The sequence below is a fragment of the Rana temporaria genome, chromosome 2 (genome assembly GCF_905171775.1).
Source record: "Rana temporaria chromosome 2, aRanTem1.1, whole genome shotgun sequence".
NCBI classification, from domain to species: domain Eukaryota; kingdom Metazoa; phylum Chordata; class Amphibia; order Anura; family Ranidae; genus Rana; species Rana temporaria.
Window position 1 is genome coordinate 104,863,052 of NC_053490.1, and position 25,474 is coordinate 104,888,525.

The following is a 25,474-nucleotide window of genomic DNA, read 5'->3' on the forward strand; positions in this document are numbered from 1 at the left end:
TTGTTCCGATATCGCCGTCCCGTTCTCCGGTCCCGGTCTCTTCCATTTCCAGGGGGTCGGTGACTCAGTGCGCTCAGCCTATCAGCGGCCGCAGCAATGTCCCGTCGCGGCCGCTGATATGCTGAGCGCACTGTGAGTCACTGACCCCCAGGAAGTGGAAGAGACCGGGACCGGAGAACGGGACGGCGATATCGGAACAACGGGGGATCGTAGGCAGGTAAGTGAAGGTTTATTTTGTATAGTTTTACAGCCCGGGCACAGCGGGGGTTAAAAGTTTTAGCTCAGAGAACTCCTTTAACCTTGAGCTTCCACTGAGAGCATGCTAATTGTAGTGACATTGGGAGATCTAGAATTTTGACTGCAGAGTAATAATGTTGAGCTGTATTAAATGAGCATATGATTTGCTACAAAGTAAAACATATGCCTAGACTTTGATTTTAATGTTTCTTGCATGTTCCATAGGATATCAGCAGCTCAATGACGAACAGCACTGCCTCCAGCAAACCACCCGTTACGCTGCGTCTAGTGGTTCCTGCAAGCCAGTGTGGATCACTGATTGGCAAAGGAGGTTGTAAAATAAAGGAAATCAGGGAGGTGAGTATATAAAATGAATTAAGAGGCACAATACAGCCTGATGTTTAAAGTAGTAAACCCTTAGTTTTGTTTAGCTTGGCACATTAAGCACCATAAAATAAAGATTCCCCAGTGGAAAAAAGACATGTGCGGTCTTGTGACTGAAGTGGAGGAAGAGGGGAAATCGGGAGTTCCTTGCCATCCTAGGATATGGGAATATCTTCTAGTGATATTGTAGGTAGATCTAACTAGTCTGGCGTCCAAGGGTGGCTCCATAGGATACTGCAAGAGAAGTCATCCTGAAGCACAAAACCTGGGCAGTGATCATGGCACCAGTTTAAAATGGAACATGGGCCGAGGATTAAAGGCTAAAGAAGCGGCACATTCAGTAAGTAATTCAGCTGCTGAAAGTGCTTTGAAACAATTTTTGCTTGCTTTTGTAATGCAGAAGCAGTTTCCCTGAACTTATTCTGGACCTTTTACACGGCCCAATGTATAAAGTGTCAATACTCGAATTTCTCTGGAACCACTTTCTACGCCTCATGTGGCTATATGACTGCAGTAGGTTACACAGGACCCAGATTTTATGTAATTTGTAATATTCAAGCTGATAGTGTTAGCAGTTTATAAACATGTAACTACAGATGTCTGAACGTTCATGACCATTTGGTATTGCGTGCTTGACTTTCTGCCCCTGAAAATCCTGTTTGTTTTCCAGAGTACAGGGGCACAGGTCCAGGTTGCAGGGGATATGCTGCCGAACTCCACAGAACGCGCAATCACTATTGCCGGTATTCCTCAGTCCATCATAGACTGTGTCAAACAGATCTGTGTGGTAATGCTGGAGGTAAGACTAATGTCGAAGTTCAATAATATGTAGTAGTATTGGTTACACTGGGCTTTTTTTTTTTTTTTTGTGTTGTATGTATGTATGTATATATATATTTTTTACTGTGTTCTTACAAGACTGCCAGTTAAAAGCTAGTTGGCATGTATTTTTACATGTTATTTTAAAACGTAGTTAACTGCGTAAGACCAGATATGCAAACTTGTAAATATATAAAGTGTAGTATTGGGTATTCTCTTGCATACGTGATGTAAATTATCATATGAGCATTTGTAGAATGTATATTGTGCCTTGAGGTATTGTCTAGACTGCAACAGTGTATTGGAGTCTTGTTACAGAAAAGCAAGCTTACAAAAGTTGCTAGTGTAATCTAAAAGGCTAACGCATAAAGGCTCATCACCCTACGTTATGCCTTTAAATACGTAGCCTTTTTATTAAAATGGAACTTTAAATCTTACCCCTTTTCCTTGCAAAAACTTTTGTATAGTGAAACGTATGTAGATTGGGTAGATGCGGTTTCTGGGTCAGGTGGGCAACAATGGACTGCTAAGCAACAGGGCCAGCAAGGATGGTCTAAATGTTTGCTACTGGTCTCATAAATTACCTGTTTTTTGTCTACGGGTTTAAAGTGTAAGACCCCTTTCACACTGGGTCGCTTTGCAGATGCAAAAAATAGTGCCTGCAAAGCGACCTGAAACAGCCGCTGCTGTCTCCAGTGTGAAAGCCCCAAGGGCTTTCACACTGGAGCAGTGACCATCCTGCTAGCAGCATCTTTAAAGCGGTGTGTATACTGCTCCTGCCCATTAAAAATCAATGGACGCCGCGGCTATACCGCCGGCAAAGCGCCTCTACAGATGTGGTTTAAACCCTTTCTCGGCCGCTAGCAGGGAGTAAAAGCTCCCTGCTAGTGGCCAAATAGCGCACAAAATTTACAGTAAAGCGCCGCTAAGAACGCTTTAATGCCCAGTGAAAAAAGGGGCCCTACTAAAGGCAAAGCTTCTTTTTTTTGTTGAAAGGGTTCTAATCCTTGTCAGTTCCCCCCCCCATCTGTGTATAGATTTCACTTCCTGTCCCATAGCCAAAACCGGAAGTGAGAATATGCCAATGTGAGGGGAATCCTGTGGTGTCACCAAAACTAGTTTCCCAATAGAAAAATATTGCCCTCTGTTCCTGTAAATGAATGTAACCTCAAAATTTGGAATTTTCTTACTTTCAATAATGGGGCACACAATGGCTAAGTGGTTGGAACGCCTGCCTATTGACATTGGGATCATTGGTTTGAATCCTAACCACAGCACTACCTTCAGAGTTTCCATGGTCTCCCTGTGCCTTTCTGGGTTTCCTCCCACACTCCCAACATGCTGGTAGGTCCATTGGCTTCTTTATAAATGAACCCTAGTTTGTGTATGAATGTGAGTTGGGGACCTTGGATTGTAAACTCCTGAGGTCAGGTACTGATGTGAATGTACAATATATAGATGCACAGTGCTGCTTAAATGTGTACTGTAATAAAGTTCCTGTCACAAATAAAAACAAAAGAAAGCAGGCCAGTGGAAAGGGTGAAACCTCCTAATGGGCACACAGCAATAAAACCTGAGTTCTAATTCCTATATACCAAGTGACTCAAAGCATACGTAGCATGATACACAACTAATAAATCCACTGGCTGTGAAAAAATCTAATGTATATTAAAAGTTCATGCAAATAGTGACTGAATGAAAGCTGATTGGAGAAAATCCATCTGTAGTTCAACCCAAGTGCAGACAATAAGTTCTCCCCACCTAAATGAGGGGTGAGTTTTGGGACTTTAAAGAGGCACAATGAATGTACCTCCATCCCTGATTCGGGTAAACAAAGGATTGTGGGAATTTTTACCACTTTTCCCCCGGACCATATTGCTGCCCAAAGACCAGAGCATTTTTTGCAATTCGGGACTGCATCGCTTTAACTAACAATTGCGCGGTCATGCGACGTGGCTCCCAAACAAAATGGGGGTCCTTTTTCCCCCATAAATAGAGCTTTCTTTTGGTGGTATTTGATCACCTCTGCGGTTTTTATTTTTTACGCTATAAACAAAAATAGAGCGACAATTTTGAAAAAAAAAAATATTTTTAATTTTTTGCTGTAATATCGGCCAAATATATATAAAAACGTTTTTTTTCCCCTCAGTTTAGGCCGATACGTTTTGTACATATTTTTCGTAAAAAAAAATCGCAATAAGCGTTTGGTTTGCGCAAAAGTTATAGCGTTTACAAAATAGGGGGTATTTTTATGGCATTTTTATTAATATATATTTTTTACTAGTAATGGCGGCGATCAGCGTTTTTTTTGTTGTTTTTTTACGGTACTGCGACATGGCGGACACTTTTGACACATTTTTTGGACCATTGGCATTTTTATAGTGATCAGTGCTATAAAAATCATTGGATTACTATGAAAATGCCACTGGCAGTGAAGGGGGTTAACACTAAGGGGCGGGGAAGGGGTTAAGTATGTTCCCTGGGTGTGTTCTTACTGTGGGGGGGGGGGGGTGGCCTCACTAGGGGAAATCACTGATTTTCTGTTCATACGTTGTATGAACAGAGGATCAGCATTTTCCCCCCCTGACAGGACCGGGAGCTGTGTTTACACACACAGCTCCCGGTCCCTGCTCTGCAACGAGCAATCTTGGGTGCCCAGCGGAGATCGCGCCCGCCGGGCATGCGCACTGGACTCGGGGGCGCGCGCCCCTGGTATCCTGCGAGAGCCGGCGTAGAGCTAAAACGACGGCGGCAAGTAGTTAATGAGACAATTGACTTGTGGAGGTAGAGTTGTTGGTAAACATTTATATGTGATAAAAGTATGAAACAAGTAAAGTGATTTCATATATACACATACACACATGACATGAACATGATTGATACATCGATACATAAATGTCAGCGCTTAGCACATGAGAAGTAACGAACGTTTGTTACTTCTCATGCTGCTAAGCTGACATGTAGGTATCGATGTATCATTATGTTCATGCTGTGTGTGTATATAGAGAGATATATATTTTCATTGTCTTGCCCGTTGGATATTATAAGCAAAAAAGCAACATCTAGTGCTCTGTATTAAGCCAACTTGTAAAAACAGTAGTAGATTCACTCAAAGCGCAATTAACGTGTCACATCGTACTAAAGTCGACGCCCTGACGACATGTGTCTAGGGCAGGGATATGCAATTAGCGGACCTCCAGCTGTTGCAGAACTACAAATCCCAAGAGGCATAGCAAGACTGACAGCCACAAGTATGACACCCAGAGGAAAAGGCATGATGGGACTTGTAGTTTTGCAACAGCTGGAGGTCCGCTAATTGCATATCCCTGGTCTAGGGCATTGGTGCTCAACCTGTGGCCCTCCAGCTGTTGTGGTACTACAAGTCCCATCATGCCTCTGCCTTTGGGAGTCATGCTTGGAACTGTCAGCCTTGCTATGCCTCGGACTTGTAGTTATGAAACAGCTGCAGGGCCACAGGTAGAGCACCCATGGTCTAGGATGCGGAGCTTGCATACTGATGTAATACCACGGCCATTTGGATATTTTAATGCCTTGCCGTTTGCACAAGCCAATTGTGCTGTATTTGTGAGTGTATCTACTACTTTTTATACTATTGGCATAATACAGAGAACACTTGATGTTGCCTTTTTTGCATACAATATCCAACGTGCAAGACTGTTGGTTCTTTCAACCCAATAAGGAGCCTTTTACCATAGGTCTCTGCATTCATAGTGTGCCAGGTGTCTTCATTATCCCCATAGGGGACAGCTGCTGATTTTATTCGTTTATGAGGTGAGCAGCTTGTGATACCGGTGGTGGAGAGCACTTATTGTCTGCACTTGGGGTGAATTGCTGACAGTGGATTTATTAGTTATGCATCAGGTTATGTATGCTTTTAGTCACTTTATAGCATAGCACCTGTTATTGATATATATTTTTTTGCAGGTGGAATTGAAGACTTTAAAGTGACAGCAGCTGCTTTATTATTGATCACATTGTTTATATTGCGCCTATTTATTTATTTTTGTTTATAAAGTTCTATTGCCTCTCCGCTCTAAACAAAAAAATTGCCTTTTATTGACACTTTAAAGTGATATCATCAAAGGTTCCTTTTTTGTCACATTTACCTGCTCTGTGCAACTGTTTTGCACAGAGCATCCCTGATCTTCCTCTTCTGGAGTCCCCCTCTGGTGCTCCTGGCTCCCTCTTCAGTGAGTTCCCCTATAGGAAGTCTCTTTATATGGTGGCACCCGTGCGTGCTTTCCCAAAACGTCCCGTCTGTGTCTATTGACACAGACCAGTGGCTCCTGTTATCAATCTGCCCAGAGAGGAGTAACAGAGCCAGCCAAGCCTCTGCTCTCAGGCACAGTGCTTGATCAGGAATGGGCTTGGGTAAGTATGAAGGGGGGATTCTGTTTTTTTTACCTTGATGCAGTAAGGTAAAAAAAACTAGGCTTTAGAATCACTTTAATACAGTTGTGAGTAGGTGTTTTGTATAATTTTTGCTTTAGTTATAAAGCCTAATTATTTTGGTCAAACCATGTGTTGATTTTAATGTCCAAAAAGCAATACAATTGATGTTTCTGACTGTATATTCAATCTTTCCTTCTAGTCTCCTCCAAAGGGGGTAACCATACCATATCGGCCAAAACCCTCCAGTTCTCCGGTTATATTTGCAGGTGGGCAGGTAAGTCTTGTAGACCTTGACACCGGTTTTCTGTCCCCCCTACCCCTGTAGTGATTTACACATGATCTGTGATAAAAAAAAGTATATATTGTAGGAGGCAAGAAAGACGTATCCAGATAGATCATTACTTAAAACCTTTAACTTTTTCCTCTTTTTTTTTTTTTTTGCATCTTTTCTCAAAAACATTTTCTAAAAACGGACACTGTAGAATAAAAGCAGTTTTAGTGCCATTTCTAAAATCTATTTTCTGTATAAAAGTGCCAGCAAGCACAGTATAGGTACCCAGAATATAAAATGAGGTTGCATTGAGTAAATTGATAACAATGTCAAGTTTAATGTTGTACGTGCCTGTAAAATGGGGAACGACAGTATCCAAAGTTGTGTCAGCAACTCTTCAGAAACCTTTCACTGGTCATCTGCTCAGAGCTGATAGTGAATGTTGGCACTAAAATAAATGCCTTTACTCTTGTGTAAATGTTTGGACACCCAATGTTTTGGATGTGATAAAAACATGGATATATCATATATTTTAAGTTGTTTGAAGTTCTCTATATGACTGCATAGTTGGGGTTACAGGTTCTCTTAACTAAGACATCAGGGGTGCCCGAGCACAGATTGGGTGGGGGACGATAGATGGCATATTTACTGTACATGTAAAATTGACTAGGTGGCTTTAGAGGCTTGATCCTTGTATACAACAAAGCCAACTGTTGTGTAAAGGTATATAAATGCCTGGCTGCTTTGTGTCGGTGCTACTGCTGTGGATGCAGTACTTTCTGTGCAAGTTCACCTTACAGATTTTTTTCTGTGAAGGTGAACTTACCCTTTAAAAAGATTACATTATTGCATGCTAGAAACACTTCTTCGGATCTGTAGAGTTGACAGTTTTTTTGAGAAGGGATAATTGGAACCCCTAAAAATTTTATTGCTGTCCCCACAAGGTAGATTCACAATCTGTGTCAGTGACCATTGTCACTGAAACTAGGCAAGGTGAAATCCAAAAAATGGTAATCGGGACATCATTGCAGGTCAGGTGGTTCCCTTCTACTATTAGAGCTGCTTTATTCTTAAATTGCCCATGCACTGGTTAAAATTTAAAAAAATAGGGGTAAGGCCTCTTTCACACGGGATGGATCTGTGGTGATCCACCCCGTGAACCGCTGCTTGCTCAGCGGGGATCGCTCCGTTGATCCCTGCTGAGCCAGCGGATGACCGGGCTGTCCCCGCACACTGTGCAGGGACCGCCCTGTCGGATCTCTGACCCTTTACCTATAGGGGGATCGGATCAACATGGACCGTCTGTCCCTGTTGATCCGATCTGCAGCCGGATGAAAAAATAGGGGTTTCCTCCATCTACAGAATCGGAGGATTGCGGCACCGGATGAGATCGGGTGTCAGCGGATGATCATCCGCTGACACCCGCATTCTCCGTAGATGGATGGATGAAAAAGTGGACATACGGTCTGCCCGTGTGAAAGAGCCCTAAACAAGAATTTTAGTTGTCAGCAGAACAAGAGGTTGGGGGGAAAAATAATCCACATCCATCTAGTGGGGTTGACTGTTCTGGGGAGGACTAGAGGGAAATCCCCTTCACTGACAGGTTTCTTATAACTTCTGCTGCATTTTGCATTTTGCCAACTGAATGAGGGTAATAATTCTAGGAGCACTATTCAAGATTAATTCTAAACTGATGGCCTGTAAGAGCTTTTAAAGCGTTGCCTATGGTAAATATTGGTATCAACTTTCACCTTTTTTTCACTGGCATGTGCAATTTTAAGGCTTAAAATGTTGGATATCTTATGTACTCGGCACAACCTAATGTTTTATGTTAAAAACTGGGTATTTATGTATGTACTAAACTTGTGCTTGATAGACTATTTCACCTTATTAGACACTAAAATAAAAATACAATAAAGTTTAAAAATTTACCTTAACCACTTCAGCCCCGGGACCATTTGGCAGGTCAAAGACCAGAGCACTTTTTGCGATTCGGCACTGCTCCGCTTTAACTGACAGTTGCGTGGTCGTGCAAAGTGGCCTCCAAACCCCCCCCCCCCCCCCCCACACACACACACACACAAATGGAGCTTTCTTTTGTTGGTATTTGATCCTCTGCAGGTAATTTTTTTGCGCTATTAACAAATAGAGCAACAATTTTGAAAAAAAGCAATATTTTTTACTTTTTGCTATAATATCCCCAAAAAATATGTAGAATACGTATTGGCCTAAACTGAAGAAAAACGAATTTAAATATTTTTGTTAAAAAAAAATCTCAATAAGCGTTTGGTTTGCGCACAAGTTAGTGTCTACAAAATAGGGGATAGTTTTATGACATTTTTATTTTGCTAGTGATGGCGGCGATCAACAATTTCTATCATGACTGCAGCGTTATGGCGGACATATCGGATACTTTTGGTGCTATTTTGGGACCATTCACATTTATACCACGAGCAGTGCTATAAAATGCATTGATTGCTGTGTAAATGACTGGCACTGAAGAGGTTAATCAGTAGAGGGTGGGGAAGGGGTCAAGTGTCTTGGTGATATGTTCTAACTAGGGGGGATGGGCTACTTGTGACGCGGCACTGATCACCGCTCCCGATTTTACAGGGAGCTATGATCGGTGTCCATTCACTAGGAAGAATGGGGAAATGCTTGTTTACGTTAGCATTTCCCCATTCTTCCTCTCCGTGAGACAAAGTAAACACCAACATGTGAAATGCAAAACATAAGTATATGCACTGAGCACAATATGCATATATTCCTCGTGCTCAGCTCACAGTATTTTCAGTTTGTGCAATATAAACCACTTCCGTTTTCAATATGTGAACCAGACTTCTGAAATCACCTGTAATAACATCCACATCCCTTACCCTGTGCAACTGTGTGTTCACTTAAGTGGACATCACTTGGAGGATCAAAACCGGCATGAACCATTATCCAGTTAGACGCTTTTTCTCCAGCGTCCACCCCAGGCAATAGCAAGCTCAAAATAGAATAAAGAACGTCAGTGCGCACTGATATCTTAAAACTGCAAGTAACATGGTCCAATAGTTTCAACTGGAATCAATATAACGTGCATGCCTCCTGCCCGGTAAGCAGGGGCTTCTTCCTTAGTTCGATAGGGATGCACTACTTCTGGGTGTGACCAGTGCCATTGTGCGTCTGACAATGAGCTGCTGCTAGAAAGACAGACCAATGCGGCATGTACCCAGGCTTATTGATTCCGGCTGGAACTATTGGATCACAAAAGTGCATTTAATCACGTTTTCATGATTAGAAGTGAACTATTTTAAGTATTGTGTTTTTGAGCTTACAATGGTGCCTAACTGGATGTTTCATGCTAGTTTTGACCTTCAATTCACTAAGCAGACTTAATCTAGGTGAGCGAACAGGTGAAGTTTGGTTCACATAAATTGAAAAGTGGTTTCACTACACTTAAATGTTTGACTGTCGTGAACTTGATATACTGTGTGAGCCCTTAGAATATATACATTTTGGACTTTGTTTATGTGCACAGTTTTTTGCATCTCATATTTGTATTGCTTTTTGTTTCTCACTTTGCTTGTACTGTAGATTTATGTATGTAGAGTGTATAATTTACTGATTTTTTTTTTTTAGTGTAGTAATTATTGGTAAGGTGAAGGGAGTGCTGCACTAATTTTGTTATCTTTTTTTTTTTTTTTCCTTTTTTTTTTTTTTGCGCAATTATCAAATGGAGCACAGACTTAATTTTTGGACTATATACCTGTGCAACACTTTTTTTTTTGCATCAAATTGGTAGCTTAGAAAATATTGGTTTGTGCAAATGACACTACTCGGCTTCCTAAAACTACATTGACGTAAATGGGGAAACTATCCTTGAATTGCTAAACACTGAAACAACTTAGAAATGCTGCCTCGCCATTGCTCTAGCGCTCTGAAAACCATTTTATAATAAATTATGGTGTGGGTGGTGGATGTTTTTGAGCAAAGCTCCCCTTCTACATGCCTTTCTCCCAGCTAATAACTACTTTTGCTATAAATGCCTGTGGGTGATGTTGCTGCTCTGATTCAACTGTTCGCTCTCCTTACATACAGATGAACTGGAGATTTGCAGTCACGTGGCCGTATAAAAAACATTTACAGTGTTTATATTGCAATATTATATTGCAACTTATTAAACTGCAAGCAATGCAATGATGAGGCAATATTTTAAGGGGCACATTTAAATGTTCAGCTACCAAAATGGTCCAAATGTTATGTTTTTGCATTGCATCATTTTGTCAGTGTCACACGTTTAAGTTCTATGCCAGTGCACATCTGAAAGATTCCCAATTTCAAGAGTCAATAAAGCTGATGGCTTGTGTTTGCCACAGCTACTGCACAGAAGAGCCCTGCATCTGTTAAATGTTGAGGGTTGGCTTTTAATCAGGTTTACTTTCCTCACAGAGCTAATAGTTCTGAACAGGCTGTTGTATGTAAAATTCTTTGTATCTGTTGTCACCTTTTTTGAACAAAGTGTTAAGTGTCTCTGATGGAAGCGACTGCCTTATGAAGTCTTCTTTTATTTTTTTTATTTCACTGAAGAGTTGTAATCATGGATCCAAAATGACTGACGCATAATAAGCTCACCATATTGGTTTAAGAAAGAGGGTACTATATTAAAGTGCAGTTATGGCTGCATCAAATGGTTACTTCATGCCACAATTCTGTAACAGAACATCTATTTAGCATGTATTGTAAAGGTTGGTAAAGGATACTGAGACTACTTGTAGGCAGTATTAAGGTTAGGGTATATCGGTATTCAGTTTTGTTAATATACCTATGAATCCTTTTTTAAGTTGCTGCTAATCCTTTACATGTTCTAAATTTTCAGGCTTGTAATAACTGAAGCATTAAGGATTTAGCTTTAGGTTGATGCATATGATTAGACTTAAAATAAAGGTCATGTGACTTAAATTTTATGCCAGATAGTGCACTGTTGGTGGAATAACTTGTTTTTTACTTTTCAGAGATCAGTGTTAAAAGTTCTAACTAGTTCTTGAATGCTGATATTTGTGGCATAGATATCTTTATCAACAGTCTGAAATTCTTGTTGCTGTTCTGTTTAAGATGCATTTTAAGTATAAGCATACACGGAGATAGATATGAGTGAAGTTAAGGAATAGCTTAAACTTGTGGCCTCATTTTGGATCCATGACCCAACTCATCCTTTCCAATGTTTCCAATGGATGTGGTGGCTGGGGTTATGATGTCTGAGGACTGAGGCTGTGACTTTTATCAGAGATAACTGAATCCCGTTTTTCGCTTTGTTCAACAGGTGTCGCGCCAAGCCGGAGGGCACGCATGTGAGACTGACCTGTGGGAGGGGCGGAGGTCCCACACAGGGGGAGTCTCCCTAGATGCTGTGGATCTCCATGGGGTAGGTCCTGATATTTACTATCTAGACGTTTTTTAATTTTCAAAACTTTTCTTTTTTCTTTTATAAGCTGCTTCTAAAACTGAATAGTTGCAGGCTTTTTAAAAACAAAGTATGAAGATAAGAGTTACTTTTAGATGCCAATGTTTTCTTATCACAGATCATGTGCAATTCTCAATGCTTTGGCAGTCCTACATGGGCTTAAACTCTATACTACATTTTATTTGTAGCCAAGCTTTCACTTTGAGACTGTCACGAGTAGGAAACTCCTTTTTAAATATTGTCTTGCCGCACTCTAAACGGCTAATGCTAATGCTAATTGGTCTTCCTAAATCCGCTTTGCTTACTGTTTTTATGTCTTGTCTGGTTAGCACTTGCCTTCACACATTGGTCTTGCTGGCTGTCACATGGGTTTAATTGGACTACTTTTTGCTCCTTTTTATAGGCCTACACCATTCAAGGACAGTATGCCATTCCTCAGCCTGATGTAAGTGTGCTTTTGCCTCTTTGCAATGCTCTGAGGGCTGTAGTTCTGGGTATTTCGGGATCACCTTCACATTTTAAGCACCTCTTGTCTTATCTGCTTTTGCTCTAAATACAATGAACCTGCAGGAAGTATGCTTTTAGCTGTACCCTCTTAGAACAGTGATTAGCACTGTTTTATGCAATTCTACGCCGTGTGTACTCTATCACAGCGCTAATATTTCTCATATTTGGTCTTCTAGCTGGACACTGAGCTAAGCAATCTGTTCACATCTTCCTTTTTAGTTAATATCCAGTTGCCTTGCATCTCTCTAGAACTGCATTTTTTTCTTCCTTAGCTGACCAAGTTACACCAACTGGCAATGCAGCAATCTCACTTCCCTATGTCCCATAGTGGCAACACCGGATTCAGTGGTAAGGAATCTTTGCTTGTTTTCAATTTTTTTTAATGAGCCACACTGCTCACTGCTAGCTTTGCAATTTTCCAGTCTGTCAGCTGCTTCACTCAAAGATCAGTATGGTTGTGCGATCTTCTAAGGGAAACTTATACTTTGCATATAGTATTTCATGCATGTCTTTTAAATTACTACTTCCAGTCTTTAGTGGACACATTTGACTGTTAAAATTTGAAAGGTTTTGATGTTTAAAAAAAAAAATCCAAATTGTGAAGAGAAAAGAAAATTCTGAGCACAGAAGTTTATTGGATGGATGACAGCATGTTCATTAAATTTGTCCTCCAGATTATGAATTTTTTACGCTTTCCTATTTTATGTGTTTTTATTTTCATTACCATGCCTCTATAGCTTGTGGGGTTGATTTACTTAAACTGGGGAGTGGAAAATCTGGTTCAGCTCTGCACAGAAACCAATCAACTTTCTAGGCCAAGCCAGCCATAGACGTTTGTATCTCTGCCTGTCCAACGGATTGGCTGAAATTCGAACCATGTATGGGCAGGCTCAATGTACCAAAGTTGATCAGTCAACCTGGGTGCAACCAGCCTATAAAATTTTACATGCGATTATTGCTAGCTGCTATTATAGTAATTACTGTGTACTACCGACGAGGATGGCTTTCCTCTGCCTCCTCACCCCTCTGCCCCCTGCCGGGAGAACACACTAGCTTGTTTTTTTTCTGCAACACATCGTTTTTATTACTGTGCATACCAGAATTGGACCAATAGTTATTAAAGTTTGCCACTTAGCTGACAGGCAAAATTTTAAGTCTAGACTTATTGGGTGTCAACCTCATTTTACAAAATGTTTTTTGAATGTTTGGGGGCTTTGGCTGAAACGGTTTGTAAAGGTTCAGCTATTTAAAAAATAAATAAACATGTCATACTTGCCTCCACTGTGCAGTACATTTTGCACAGAGTGGGCCCGATTGTCGTCTTCCGGGGTCCCACGGCATCTCTTGCGGCTCCTCCCTGCAAGAGCTAACCGCCTCTGGGAAGCTCTGTCCCGAGGGGGTTGGCTTGCGGGTGTACTCCTGTGCCATACTCTGTGTCCATAGCTGCCAATTGTATGACTTAGCCGCATCATTGGATTGGATTGACTGCAGAGGGAGCCAATGGCTGCGCTATCAATCTATCCAATGAAGAGCCAACAAGACCTGGGGGAAAGCAATGCGGATCGCGCCCACGGAGATTCAGGGCTCAGGTAAGTAAAGTGGGGGCGGGCGGAAAGTGCAAGGGATTTCACCTAAATGCATTAAGATGAAAACTGATTTCTCCATCCACCTTCTGTTCCTCACTCTGGCAGGGAATTGGTGCTACACATGTCCCCAGCATAACTTTAATCTCGGATAGCTTTCTCGATTAAGCAGATACATCTTTGTTTTATGCATAGCTAAGCTCCGCTTTCATAGCTTGAAGCATATAGGAGCATCTTTGTCCGGGTTGTTTTTAGCTACAATTTAATTCTTAAATCTACTTTATTTGCAGGAGGTATTGATGCTTCAGCTCAGACAACTTCCCACGAACTCACCATTCCAAATGATGTAAGTTTATAAACTTGTGCATGTTTGAGGTCAATGGGGTATAGTTCTGAACCACCATCATATTGTAAGAGAAACGCTGGTGCCGTTTATTTTGAAGGAAAAAAAATTGTAATGCCAAAGTAAATATTTGTAAAGCCTTTAGATTGAGTTTCCATTCAAAGTCAGTTTGACCTACTCATATAAGGTTACCTTGGTGGGGTCTTCAATGGTAGAACTATATGCAAACTGTTTTAAAAAATTTTTTTTTTTTTGGATGAATTTTCTTGCCATCTGTCTCCTATTGGGGAGATTTGCATTCATTTCCTGTTCCATAGCCCAAACAAAAAGTGAGAAAATACTTTCAAATTGGGGAAATCTGTTGGGCCCACAGGTGACCAGAATTGCTTTCCCCATTGGAAGAGGCCCCTCTAATTTTGGTGACACCCAAAAATTGATTATTTTTCACTTATAAGTACTGTAAACAGAACACAGGATGAATCTCCCCTAACTGGGAGACAGACGGCAGTTTAATCTGACAAATGTTCTAATCCGTCTCCACTCTTTTTAAAAAAATGGATATTTGAATATCTGTGCTCTCAGAATCTGACAATATACATAAATGGATCAGAGCTCTTGACTGTTTAAGTCTATTTGAAAATGATTGCTCAGTGGTTTTCTTTTGACCTTTGTCTGAATTTATTAAAATGCTAATTTTTTCAGATAAGCTAAGTGTTTCCATTAAAGCAGAACTCCACACTGCATGCGTTTTTAACTTGCTAGTTTTGTCCCTGGCTGCATGAAAGGCTATACTTTCCCAATGCTGGGACAAGGTCACTTAGAGCAGTGGTCATCAACCATGTCCTCAAAGGCCAGGTTTGCAAGATAACAGATACATCACAGGTGATGTAATTTGCTGCTCAGTGATTGCGGTATTCTAGTCTGCATCTCCCCAAGGTAATACATAAAACCTGGCCTGTTGGTGGGCCCTGAGGACAGGGTTGATGACCACTGACTTGGAGCCCAGGGCGAGCATGCCAAATTGCGAGCAAAAAATTGCTTTTCTGTCAACAAAAATCTCCTCCCCTGACAAAAGTGCCAATCTGCATGCTCAACTCAAATCCTCTCATAACACATGCTCCTAGCACAACACCTGTGTGTTATTCAAGCGAGATGGCCAATTAGGCTTCTATTGAAATCTAAACACTATTTGTCCTAGTATGTAACTTGGATGTTTGTAATTAAAGTATAAAATTGTACATATGTTTTTTTTTTCTCTTACAGCTGATCGGTTGCATCATTGGGCGTCAAGGAGCTAAAATAAATGAGATTCGCCAGATGTCTGGAGCACAGATTAAGATTGCTAACCCTGTTGAAGGTTCCACTGATCGTCAGGTTACAATTACTGGGTCCACAGCCAGCATTAGTTTGGCCCAGTACCTTATCAATGTCAGGTAAGACCTTGAAATCTTAACAGAACGAGTATTTTGATAATGAAAGTTGAGCAATTTGTGTCAAGTGTCTTCCCCAGTCACTACATGTTTTCCAGATCTGTTGATATGGTTCTTCCCAATGCAAACTTCTGTATTGTAAAGATCTGGAAGCCATGATTGTTTGGGTACTTGTGTTTTTTAATGCTCCATATAGTGACTGGGCTATCTGCATGTCTACAAATATAGCAAGGTCTACAGTTTCTAGATTTGCCTTCCATGAAAGCCTTGGCTCTTTTTTGGTGTGTAAAATTTCCATTACTATATCTATCCTTGCATGTATGGTACATTCCAAAGGGGCTACCCCAGGTTTTAAATGCTAAGAGGATACTGGAAGGCAAATCGACACCAAGCACAGGAAATGGAGAGCTAACAGGGAATACATTGCCTGTGGATATTGGGATTATAAGGAAATGGTTGACAAGATTGTGTTTTCTTTACACTGTTTAATATTTGGTGCCCTTTTGTAAAGCTGAGTATTTGGTAGAATAGGTTTCTAGCTTAGTCAGCCCTGAAGTCTGTAATTAACCCTTACCAGCCATTGACTAAAACTGAGCAGTGCAAAATATTTGTGGGGGGCCATTTCAAAACTCTAGTGGTATTTTACTGCGGTTTGCATTGCAAGAGTCATATTTAAAGGGAAACTAATCTAATCTTAATGCCTTATCTGTCTGACCACTTTTTGGTGGTTGTAAAACAGAAGTGACACTAGTTGGGTGGCATTTGTAACTATAGTGGTAGACTTTGCTTGATATATAGTTCTGCTTGCTCTCCGCTTCCATTGTTATCCTCCTGTACTCCTTTGTTTTGTACCTACCCTCCCACCCACCCGTTTTTGTTTTTGTTCCCTTTTCTTTTCTCCTCTGTTACAGTCTAGAAACTGCTAAACCTTCCTCCTCCCAGAGCGTCACGACCCCTGACCTTCTCAGCATCTCTCAATCCTCCACCCCTTCCTCTTCCAACGCTGCCCCTTCTCTGGTGAACACCTCCACGGCCGGGGGTGGTGAACCTTCCTCCGCCTCCAACTCCTCTTCCTCGGAAACACCTTCCAGCCTCCCTAATCCCTCGACTGTCCCTTGTGTCTCCAATCTGCTTGACATGAAACCCGTCCCGCTCCTGGCTCTAAATGTTGTGTCCACCGCCTCCTCTACCTCATCCTCTGCTGTTCCTGCCTCTGCTACCCAGCTGTATACTAAAGTGAAATCGGAAAAGCAGCGTTTCTCTCCGTATTGAGTAGTCTGTTTGACTAGTTCAAACTGTTCACACCTACGCATTTTTGATTTTATTGAATTTGACTGTGTATTCTGCTGCATCAAAGTCCCAGTATGCTACACATAAGTTGTACCACCTAGATGGTGGCTTAGTTTGAATTATTTGGGGCTTATAAGTAATTGAAAAGGTAGATTTTTTGCCTTTTTTTTTTTTTGTCAATCTGTAAACCTTGCCAGTAGTGTTGGCTATTAGCATTCACTGTATTTCAATAAAGCAACATTGGTTTGCTGACAATGTTTTAGTTTGTTTTTATATAGAAAGATAATTTTACGTCTTGCCTCCATACTGGCTTTATGTTCAAGTCTTGACAACTTTTCTTTGGAAAATGTTTTCATGTTGGAAATGCTTAGAAACTGGCATGTTTGCAGTGCAAGAGCTAAAGACTGTTAACCCGTAGAAGCCAGAGCCAATTTTTCTTTTCCTAATCTCATCAAAGCAAGCAGTCTGACACAGGTGGTGGTACACAGTCATAGCATTTTGCACTTCATTTGCTGGTTTCTTTAAGCCCAGTAATGCTTTTATATGAGAAAAAAAATCTAAGCATTTTAAGAAAATACTACAAACATTTACGAAGGCCCTATCTAGTGTAACAGATTTTCACAAGGTTTCTGTTCACAGCTTGAATCATTAGAGGAATCGCATTAGAAGGAGCACTCGTTTTCCCTCACATAGTGACTTATAGATATATTTTGTGCAGATAGTTATAGCTTAAGCGGTACATTGGGTTTATAACCTTAAACTACAGGGTTTCCTTGTCAACTACGCTGTCCGCCATGTTTTCAAGTTTAATCTCTGGCAACCATTAAGAAATCTTAGTGTATTCTGTTTTCAGTAAAATTGAGTGGTTGCATTAGGGTTACCTTCAGGCGCTTTGATGAGTTCAATACATGGTGAAAAGAGCACTGACTACAGTAATGTAGGTGCATTTTTATATAAGGGTGCAAAAATCCTTAAAGCAGCAAATATATTATAGCTGGCTTGTCCCTGGATGTAGTGGCTGCATTTATTTATTTTTTATCTGGTAGTTCTGTAATACACCTGTCTCTGGATAGCTTCACTTGCCTACTAGAGCTATGGTTACCACCCTGACTAAACACTTCAGACCTATCTGCCCTTGTCTCAGTAGCATACGGGGGGACAGTTGGATTGGTAGTTTACATGAGAAATATAAGGATGTTTTCTGTCCAGCTCACAGCCAGTGTACAGGGAACCGATTTTTATTAAAATGGGTTTCTTCTGTATTTGGAATATTCTTAGCCAGACAATGAAAATGAATGCAATCACCACATCTAATAACTGGTCAGCTGCTATATCCTTTTGTATACCTACAAATAACCAAATGTACCATATGCATAAGGGTTTTCAGTGTATGCACAATTGAAGCATTGTAGGATTGCAGGTCTACTTGCCAGCAGTGATAAGAAGAGAATATCCTGGTTTAAACACTTGCAATAATACATACAGTATCTAGTCTTTTTAGAAGATCCTAATCTGACCTTACCATGCACTACTTTCACTGTGGTTTTACTTATGCCATTGATCTGCTAAAAGAACAAGCCTGATTTGGAGTTGAGTACATGTGAATGCCATTGCCTGTATCCATTTTGTATACACAAAAACATACAATGGGAAGTGTTCATGACTAATGGCATATTTTGAATCCATTTTACCTTGAAAGATGTAAATGTACAAAAGGTATGAAATTCCATATTATACTGTCTAGCACGAACACAAGTTGTGTGGGTCCCCCTAAATATGCTAGTTGCCTGGCTGCTTTGACACTGGCTTAAATATTGACCTGCAACATGTATGTAGAGAAGTGTCAATTCTGCTAGCTTGTATCTGTTTAGACCAAAGAATTAAACAAAAGTTTCAGTATGACAAGTCAAGCAACTAACATTTCAGGCTAGAGGATAGTGATGACTACAACCATTCTGCCAAGGTTTTTGCTTAGAATTTAAATTTTGTTTAAAGCTGCTATATTCAAGATATGGGGGAGAGTTGGTGAAAACGACCATAAAGCCAGTTAAAAGGGTCTTTTTATTGAAAACGAATTATGATTGCTTGATGTGAGTATTGAGACTAGGTGTCGGACGGGTGTCAAATGTTTGGTTCCATACTATCATTCTGTTGGCCAGGTACCAAAAAATATGCGCTTCTCGTCAAAAGCTCCATGGAGTCTTAATACATCTGACTAGACCGATGGACTGATTGGGAGCACTGCTAAGCACGTAGAAGAGCCCGCAGATGTAATGTGGTACACTGCCCACAGGGATAGATGGAATCTATACATGAAAACATTTGTTTAAAAAAAATAAACACTAAAATGTCATGCAAGATAAAGGACACAAAGTTTAAATGCACGTTTACAAAGGATTTGTCTGACTGGTTCAGCATTTCAGCTTTGTTACCTCTCTGCCTCCAGCCTGTTCCTTGGACAGTGAAAGAGCATTGTGCTCTGTCAAATGAGCTGACCCAGGAGGCAGTATTCTAAAGGATGTAGCGATCTTCTGATTGTCAAGATGTGTCTCAGGAATTGCTGGCCGAATTGCACATCCTTTGGGTAAGAAAGCAGTAAATGTGTATTTGGTTTGCCTACAGTTCCACTGCAGAATAATAAAAACTGAACTCTGAAGGAATTTCAAAGTTACTCTTGCTTTGGGGCACCCCTGAACTTTGAGGGTTTGTTCTTGTTTTGTCTAGGGTACCATTAACATGTTGTCACCTAGTGCATGTAAATATGCAGCCTCTCCGTGGGTGAGCCTTGGCACTAAGTGTCCGCATATTTGTGTGCTATAGCGCCAATGGAGCTGTGCCGAGAGCGTGCTCCCGGGACAGTGGCAGCTAATGGAAAGCTGCTCGTCATGTGACAGCCAATCGTGGCAGTCACATGACCGCAAGCAACGTCCTTCCTCCTGGCATACTTAATTTACCGCCGCGAGAGCTAGTACCAAGGGGTTAAAAGCGGTTTCACCTGCCCCATCCATCGCTTCCTCTATGAAACCTCACCAACTGTTTGGGTTTTGTGAGTATTTGTCCTTTAAAGGCGTGCACACAGGCCGTTCTGCAATGAGTGACCTCAGCCAATATTGCTCTACTGCTTCTAGGGGAGATTTTTTGGTATCCAGAAGAAACAGATGACCAAAACCTAGATACTGGGACTCCTAGTCCCTCATCAGGTTCTACTATAGCTAGGCATGGCTAAGACCACTTGTGTCCACTTCAGGTATTTTGGGATTCTATGCACAATTTAATAAAGCCATTAGCTCCCAGAGGCTCTTGCATGTTCTTGACCCCCATTCACAGCCAAGTCATTCATTTTTATTTTTTTGCAGTTTTGACAATTTTACACGGTGCTTTACGTATATAGTTGTACATTCACAACAGTCCCTGCCCTCCCAGGAGCTTACAATTGAAGGTCCCTAACTTGGATTCATACATACACCTAATAGGGCCAATTTAGACAGAAGCCAATTAATCTACCAACATGTCTTTGGTGTGTGGGAGGAAACTAGAAAACATGCACAGGAAGAACATGCCATCTCCAGGCAGGTAGTGCTGTCCCTGAAGTCTCTATTGCACATCAAAATCCTTGGTCTGCTCAAATACAGTCCCTTAAGGTATAAACTCCATACAATACCAAGAGTTTGTAGACTCTCCAGTCATACAATTTAGGCATGCTACCAAATTGATCTAGCCTTTTTAGAGTTACCACTGATGGTTCTAAGGCTAAGACCTAAACGGGTCAGCTGAGGAAAAAATAATAAAACCTCTTCTGTGGACAGTGATTTCCCTTTTTACGGGAAGGTGTCTCTCAGATGCTAATGGTGGTTGAACCTCTGCTTCAATGCAGGAGATTTTGCGGATAGGATGAAAGAACCCAATCCTAGTAGTACATTGTAGGTGACCAGAGTCTACCTCCCACTAAAGCTCAAAGCCAGAAGTCCTCTTATGTCAGCCTTTTGCATGAATGTGTGACACCACTTTTGCTGGTGGGAGACAAGTTTGTTTATCCCTGTTGGATCTCTTGGTAGTAATTTACCCTGCAATATATATGCTTCACCCAAAAGGGAAGTTCTGCTTTTGGCAGGTACCTGGTTTTGATAGGTACCCACTTTTGGAAGTTGAGGCCCCACAGCCTTCTGGGACATGCACAGGTCCCTGAAGGCTATGGGACCATTCACACAGGCAGGAAGCCAGTTGTGAAGCTGTAAGGAGTCACAGCTGGTTAACCACACTAAACATGCTGCAGAGGCAAAGAATGCTGTGCTGGATCTTTGGACAGGTAAGGGCTATTTTATTAAGTCGGCAGCTTCAGGATTTGTAACGGCTGACTTTTTTCCTTCTAGGGTGAAGATCCTTTAGGTCTTTCACGTAGATTGCTGCTCATAGCAATTTCACGAAGCCATTTGCCCTCCCCTTTGTGGTTATCGGATGTGGTGTGGGGCACCAGGTTGATCCTCATATTTGGTTGGCCCTTATTCATCTAGTCTTAAGGCATTGATTCCTTGTTTACTTTGTAGTATGATCTTCCACAATGGACATCACAGTAATATAGTGCAGTGTTTCTCACCTCCAGTCCTCAAGGCGCCCCAACAGGTCATGTTTTCAGGCTTCCCATTATTTTGCACAGGTGATTTAATTAGTTTCACTGCCTTAGTAATTGCCACAGCCATTTCATCTGAGGGAAATCATGAAAACATGACATGTTGGTGCGCCCTGAGGACTCGAGTTGAGAAACACTGCTTTAGTGAGTAGCCCTCTCGCCTAGCAGTAAAAAGGGTTACTTGTTCGAATCTTGACCATGACACTACCTGCCCGGAGTTTGCATGTTCTCCCTGTGCCTGCGTGGCTTTCCTCCGGGTACTCTGATTTCCTCCCACACTCCAAAGACATGTTGATAGGTTAAATGGCTTCTGCCTAAATTGGCCCAGTATATGAATGTGAGTTAGGGACCTTGGGTTGTAAGCTCCTTGAGGGTAGGGACTGATGCGAATGTACTTTGTATATGTAAAGCACTGCGTAAATTGACGGCGCTATATAAGTACCTTAATAATAATCTGTTGGGTCCTAGTGGCTATTGCCCACTCAGTGGACTGCTTTTGGACATCCTAACTGTTGAAGTATTCCTAAAATTCCTGTGCCCCTCAATGGACTATACATAAAATAAGACTTGCTGTGAAATCATCTTTAAGTCCATTTGAAGACACAGGTCCTGCCTCTGTGATGGCTTTTGTACTGCTTGCTCACAAAACACAAGCATGAGGGGTTGGCTTAACGTCTGAGTGTCCCAGCCTCTTGTAGGTGGCAGTAGAAGCCAAGGGTTTTTAGATTTCCTGTAATACCTGTCCTCTTTAAAGACTTCAAGAGAATTTTATGGTAAGTACAAAAATTTGATTTTCAATGGTACCTTAGACAAAGGGTGAGTGTTTAACCACTGTAGTTTAGGGGGAGCCCTACTGCAAGGGGTAATTTGAGTAATCGCTTAAATATTAGATTTTGCGTGTCTCTGTACATGGCAGCCAAAAAGGACATTCCTAAAAGTTCAAAGGGTAAGACACTTCGCATTGCAAAACGTTTCCCATTTTTCACCAGGCATAAGTAGATGTGATTTATTTCCAAGCTGCTTAAATGTGTTCTTTAGAATAGGCTTTATGTAACAGAACACACTGTGGAAGTTTTTGATTTTAGCCTTCATTATGTTTTCATTTTTCTTTTAGGCTTTCTTCAGAAGCTGGTGGCATGGGAAGCAGTTAAGAAACTTCCAGCATCTCCTCTGTTTAGCTCATGTCAGTCTGCATAGCCCTGCAAACAGCCTTTTTTCAGGTTTTAACTAGTTTGCAAGTTTTCAGTTTCATCGTGCTTTTTCCTCATCCACTCATGAATTTTTTTTCTTTTTATTGAAATGACATTTTAACTCAATTTTGGTTTTCCTCTTCTGCTGTTAAAACCTGCTGATAAAGATTTTAGTTTTATAAAAGTTTGTCCTGTTACCTAATTTTTTTTATTTAAGTCACAATGTAAAGAGTGGGTTATTAAAGGCATTTCAATTTAGTTCTGTAACGTCAGGAATTTTTCAGAAAACGAATAAAGACGGACTGAAATTTTGTGGTTTCTTTTGCTTTTATCAGCACAGATGTCTGCTTGACTAAAGGATGGCTGTAAGCAGGCAAATACCTGTTCTAGTATCCAGAATGTAGTTATGTTGAGAAACTTTTAAAGTGGCTGTAAAGCAAAGGCATAATGTGCATCACATACTAGCACATTATGTGAAACTTGCCTCGAAACAAATCCTTCCAGCGATGTGATGTCATTGCATGTGGCAGTTTCCATCCTAACCCGTCTTGCTTCTGGGTTTACTGACTCTGTACCTGGCCAAAACCGTGTTGATGTCACTACTGAGGATGCGTGCTGGAGCTGCCGGTCACGGCACAGGGCTCTGAAGGATCGGCACGGTTGGCTGTTCCTTCAGAGCACATGCGCCAGTGATGTCACTGGCTGCATGTACTGTAATATCTCCTATAGGTGCATGTTTAGGAGATTTACACTAATGGGTAAGCCTTATTATAGGCTTGCCTATAGGTAAAATTCAAAGATGGAAGTTTACTACATCCTTTAAAAGGGGGAGAGGAAAAAAAGCTTAAAACTGACAAGTTTGCTGTCAAGGCATCCATTATGTCTAGGGTGTCCTCTCTGCTTCCTGATGCTTGGTACTATTGTCTATACTCTGAGCAGATGGCCTTATCTGTAGCTACAAACAGTGCTTGAAATGTGAGATTTCATCTAAAGACTCCTGATTGATCTCCTTTTCAGTAGGAAGTGGTAGCTTCACACATGCCTGTGATAAGTTTTGTAATGGGTTCTGGAGAGGGAGAGACCGTGTATAATACAGTACTGTCTGGCCAACCACAGCCCTCAAGGCTGTTGTAGGGAGAAAAAAAAATCATGTATTCAAATCTTATTTCCTGGTGCACTTATAAAAAGCCAAACCCCAAAATTGTCATTCAAGGAAAACGTACCACTCCAAACCCCCAACCCCCTGTAGTGGCTCCTGCCCTGTTACACCAACAGGTGCTGGCTCTGCACTAATCCATGAAAAGGAACATCCTGGACTGCCGCACTCTGTTGAAGTGAATTTTATTCAAAATTTTCAAAGGATAAAATCCAAAAACGGTCAATAACAAAGTAGACATACATTGACAAATGGCTGCGTTTCACATCATAATTTGATGCTTACTCATAGCTGAAGTGTGCAGTTTGAGTCAAGATGTGTATAAATGGGACACATGAAAACCTCTCTGCCAATCAAAGCTGTTGCGCACAGCATTAGGGTGATAAACACACAATTGAACACATAATTGAATCTGGCACACCTCAAAGTCAGAAGAGCACCTGCATAGTGAAAAATATGGTGTGTAGATTTTATATATATTGTCCGAAAACGGCTGTTTTGGCAACATGCTGAAACAGCTTTAACCACTTGCTTACCGGGCACATATACCCCCCTCCTGCCCAGGTGAAATTTCAGCTTCCGGCACTGCGTCGCTTTAACTGACAATTGCGCTGTCGTGCGACATGGCTCCCAAACAAAATTGGCGTCCTTTTTTCCCCCACAAATAGAGCTTTCTTTTGGTGGTATTTGATCGCCTGTGCGGTTTTTATTTTTTGCGCTATAAACAAAAAAGAGCGACAATTTTGAAAAAAAATACAATATTTTTTACTTGTTGCTATAATAAATATCCCAGTTTTTTTAAAAAAAAACACATTTTTTTTCTCAGTTTAGGGCGATACGTATTCTTCTACATATTTTTGGTAAAAAAAAAAAAAAAAATCGCAATAAGCGACTGGTTTGCGCAAAAGTTATAGCGCCTACAATATAGGGGACAGAATTATTATTTTTTTATTTTTTTTACTAGAAATGGCGGTCGATCTGCGATTTTTATTGCGACTGCGACGTTATGGCGGACACATCGGACACTTTTGAAACATTTTTGGCGCCATTCACATTTATACTGCGATCAGTGCTATAAAAATGCACTAATTACTGTATAAATGTGACTGGCAGGGAAGGGGTTAACACTAGGGGGTGAGGAAGGGGTTAAATGTGTATACTGCTTAGTGTTCTAACTGTGGGGGAGGGGGGGGTGACCGATCTGTGTCTCTATGTACAAGGGACACAGATCGGTCTCCTCTCCAGAGACAGCACCGCTGTCTCTGTGTGAGCCGGCAATGAGAAATTATCTCATATGTTTACATATGAGATCATCTCTCATTGGCCGCACAGATCGCATCGCAAACAGCCACTCTGATTGGCTGTTCGCGGCGATCTGTGATTGGCTGTGTCCAAGTGACACGGCCAACACAGACTTTCCCCGCAGCGCGTGCGGGGAACGCCCAAAGGGGCGGCCGTCAATTGACGGCCTGTTGGATATTCAGATCCGCGCTGAAGCCGTCATTCGGCTATAGCGCGGGTCTGTAGTGGTTAAAATTGCCGATATGGGCATCGGGTGCCCGTAAAAAAAAATGGTCGCTGGGCTGTCACGGCTCCGTCCTCTGCATGAGCCAACGAGTGTCACTGCCTTCTGACTCGATCGGCTATTCAAAAATAACGCCATTACGTATCTGCTTAATGGACCCAAGAATTAAAATATGAGTTTTAAATGCCTGTGTACAAAAATTTTATATTGGCATAATATAATGCTAAAAGTTATATTGATAAACATAGTCATA

At 41.3% G+C, this 25,474-nt stretch overlaps 1 protein-coding gene across 6 annotated transcripts in view; it reads left to right on the forward strand.

The window, feature by feature from the left end:
- Positions 1-22,852, forward strand: part of PCBP2 (poly(rC) binding protein 2) — a 38,746-nt gene extending 15,894 nt beyond the window's left edge. Inside the window, exons 5-14 of one of the 6 annotated variants that reach the window (XR_005747370.1) lie at positions 463-594; positions 1,292-1,420; positions 6,053-6,127; positions 11,430-11,531; positions 11,974-12,015; positions 12,350-12,425; positions 13,951-14,006; positions 15,267-15,436; positions 19,170-19,307; positions 22,465-22,852. Coding sequence is in view for 5 of the 6 variants with exons in the window: in XM_040340702.1 (XP_040196636.1) it covers positions 463-594; positions 1,292-1,420; positions 6,053-6,127; positions 11,430-11,531; positions 11,974-12,015; positions 12,350-12,425; positions 13,951-14,006; positions 15,267-15,436; positions 16,345-16,705 (1,143 nt within the window). In the remaining variant the exon portion in view is untranslated. Of the gene's footprint in view, positions 1-462; positions 595-1,291; positions 1,421-6,052; positions 6,128-11,429; positions 11,532-11,973; positions 12,016-12,349; positions 12,426-13,950; positions 14,007-15,266; positions 15,437-16,344; positions 16,974-19,169; positions 19,308-22,464 lie in introns of those variants that run through there. The other 5 variants (XM_040340702.1, XM_040340706.1, XM_040340703.1 and 2 more) reach the window with 5 other exon arrangements.
- Positions 22,853-25,474: the final 2,622 nt, after the last annotated feature.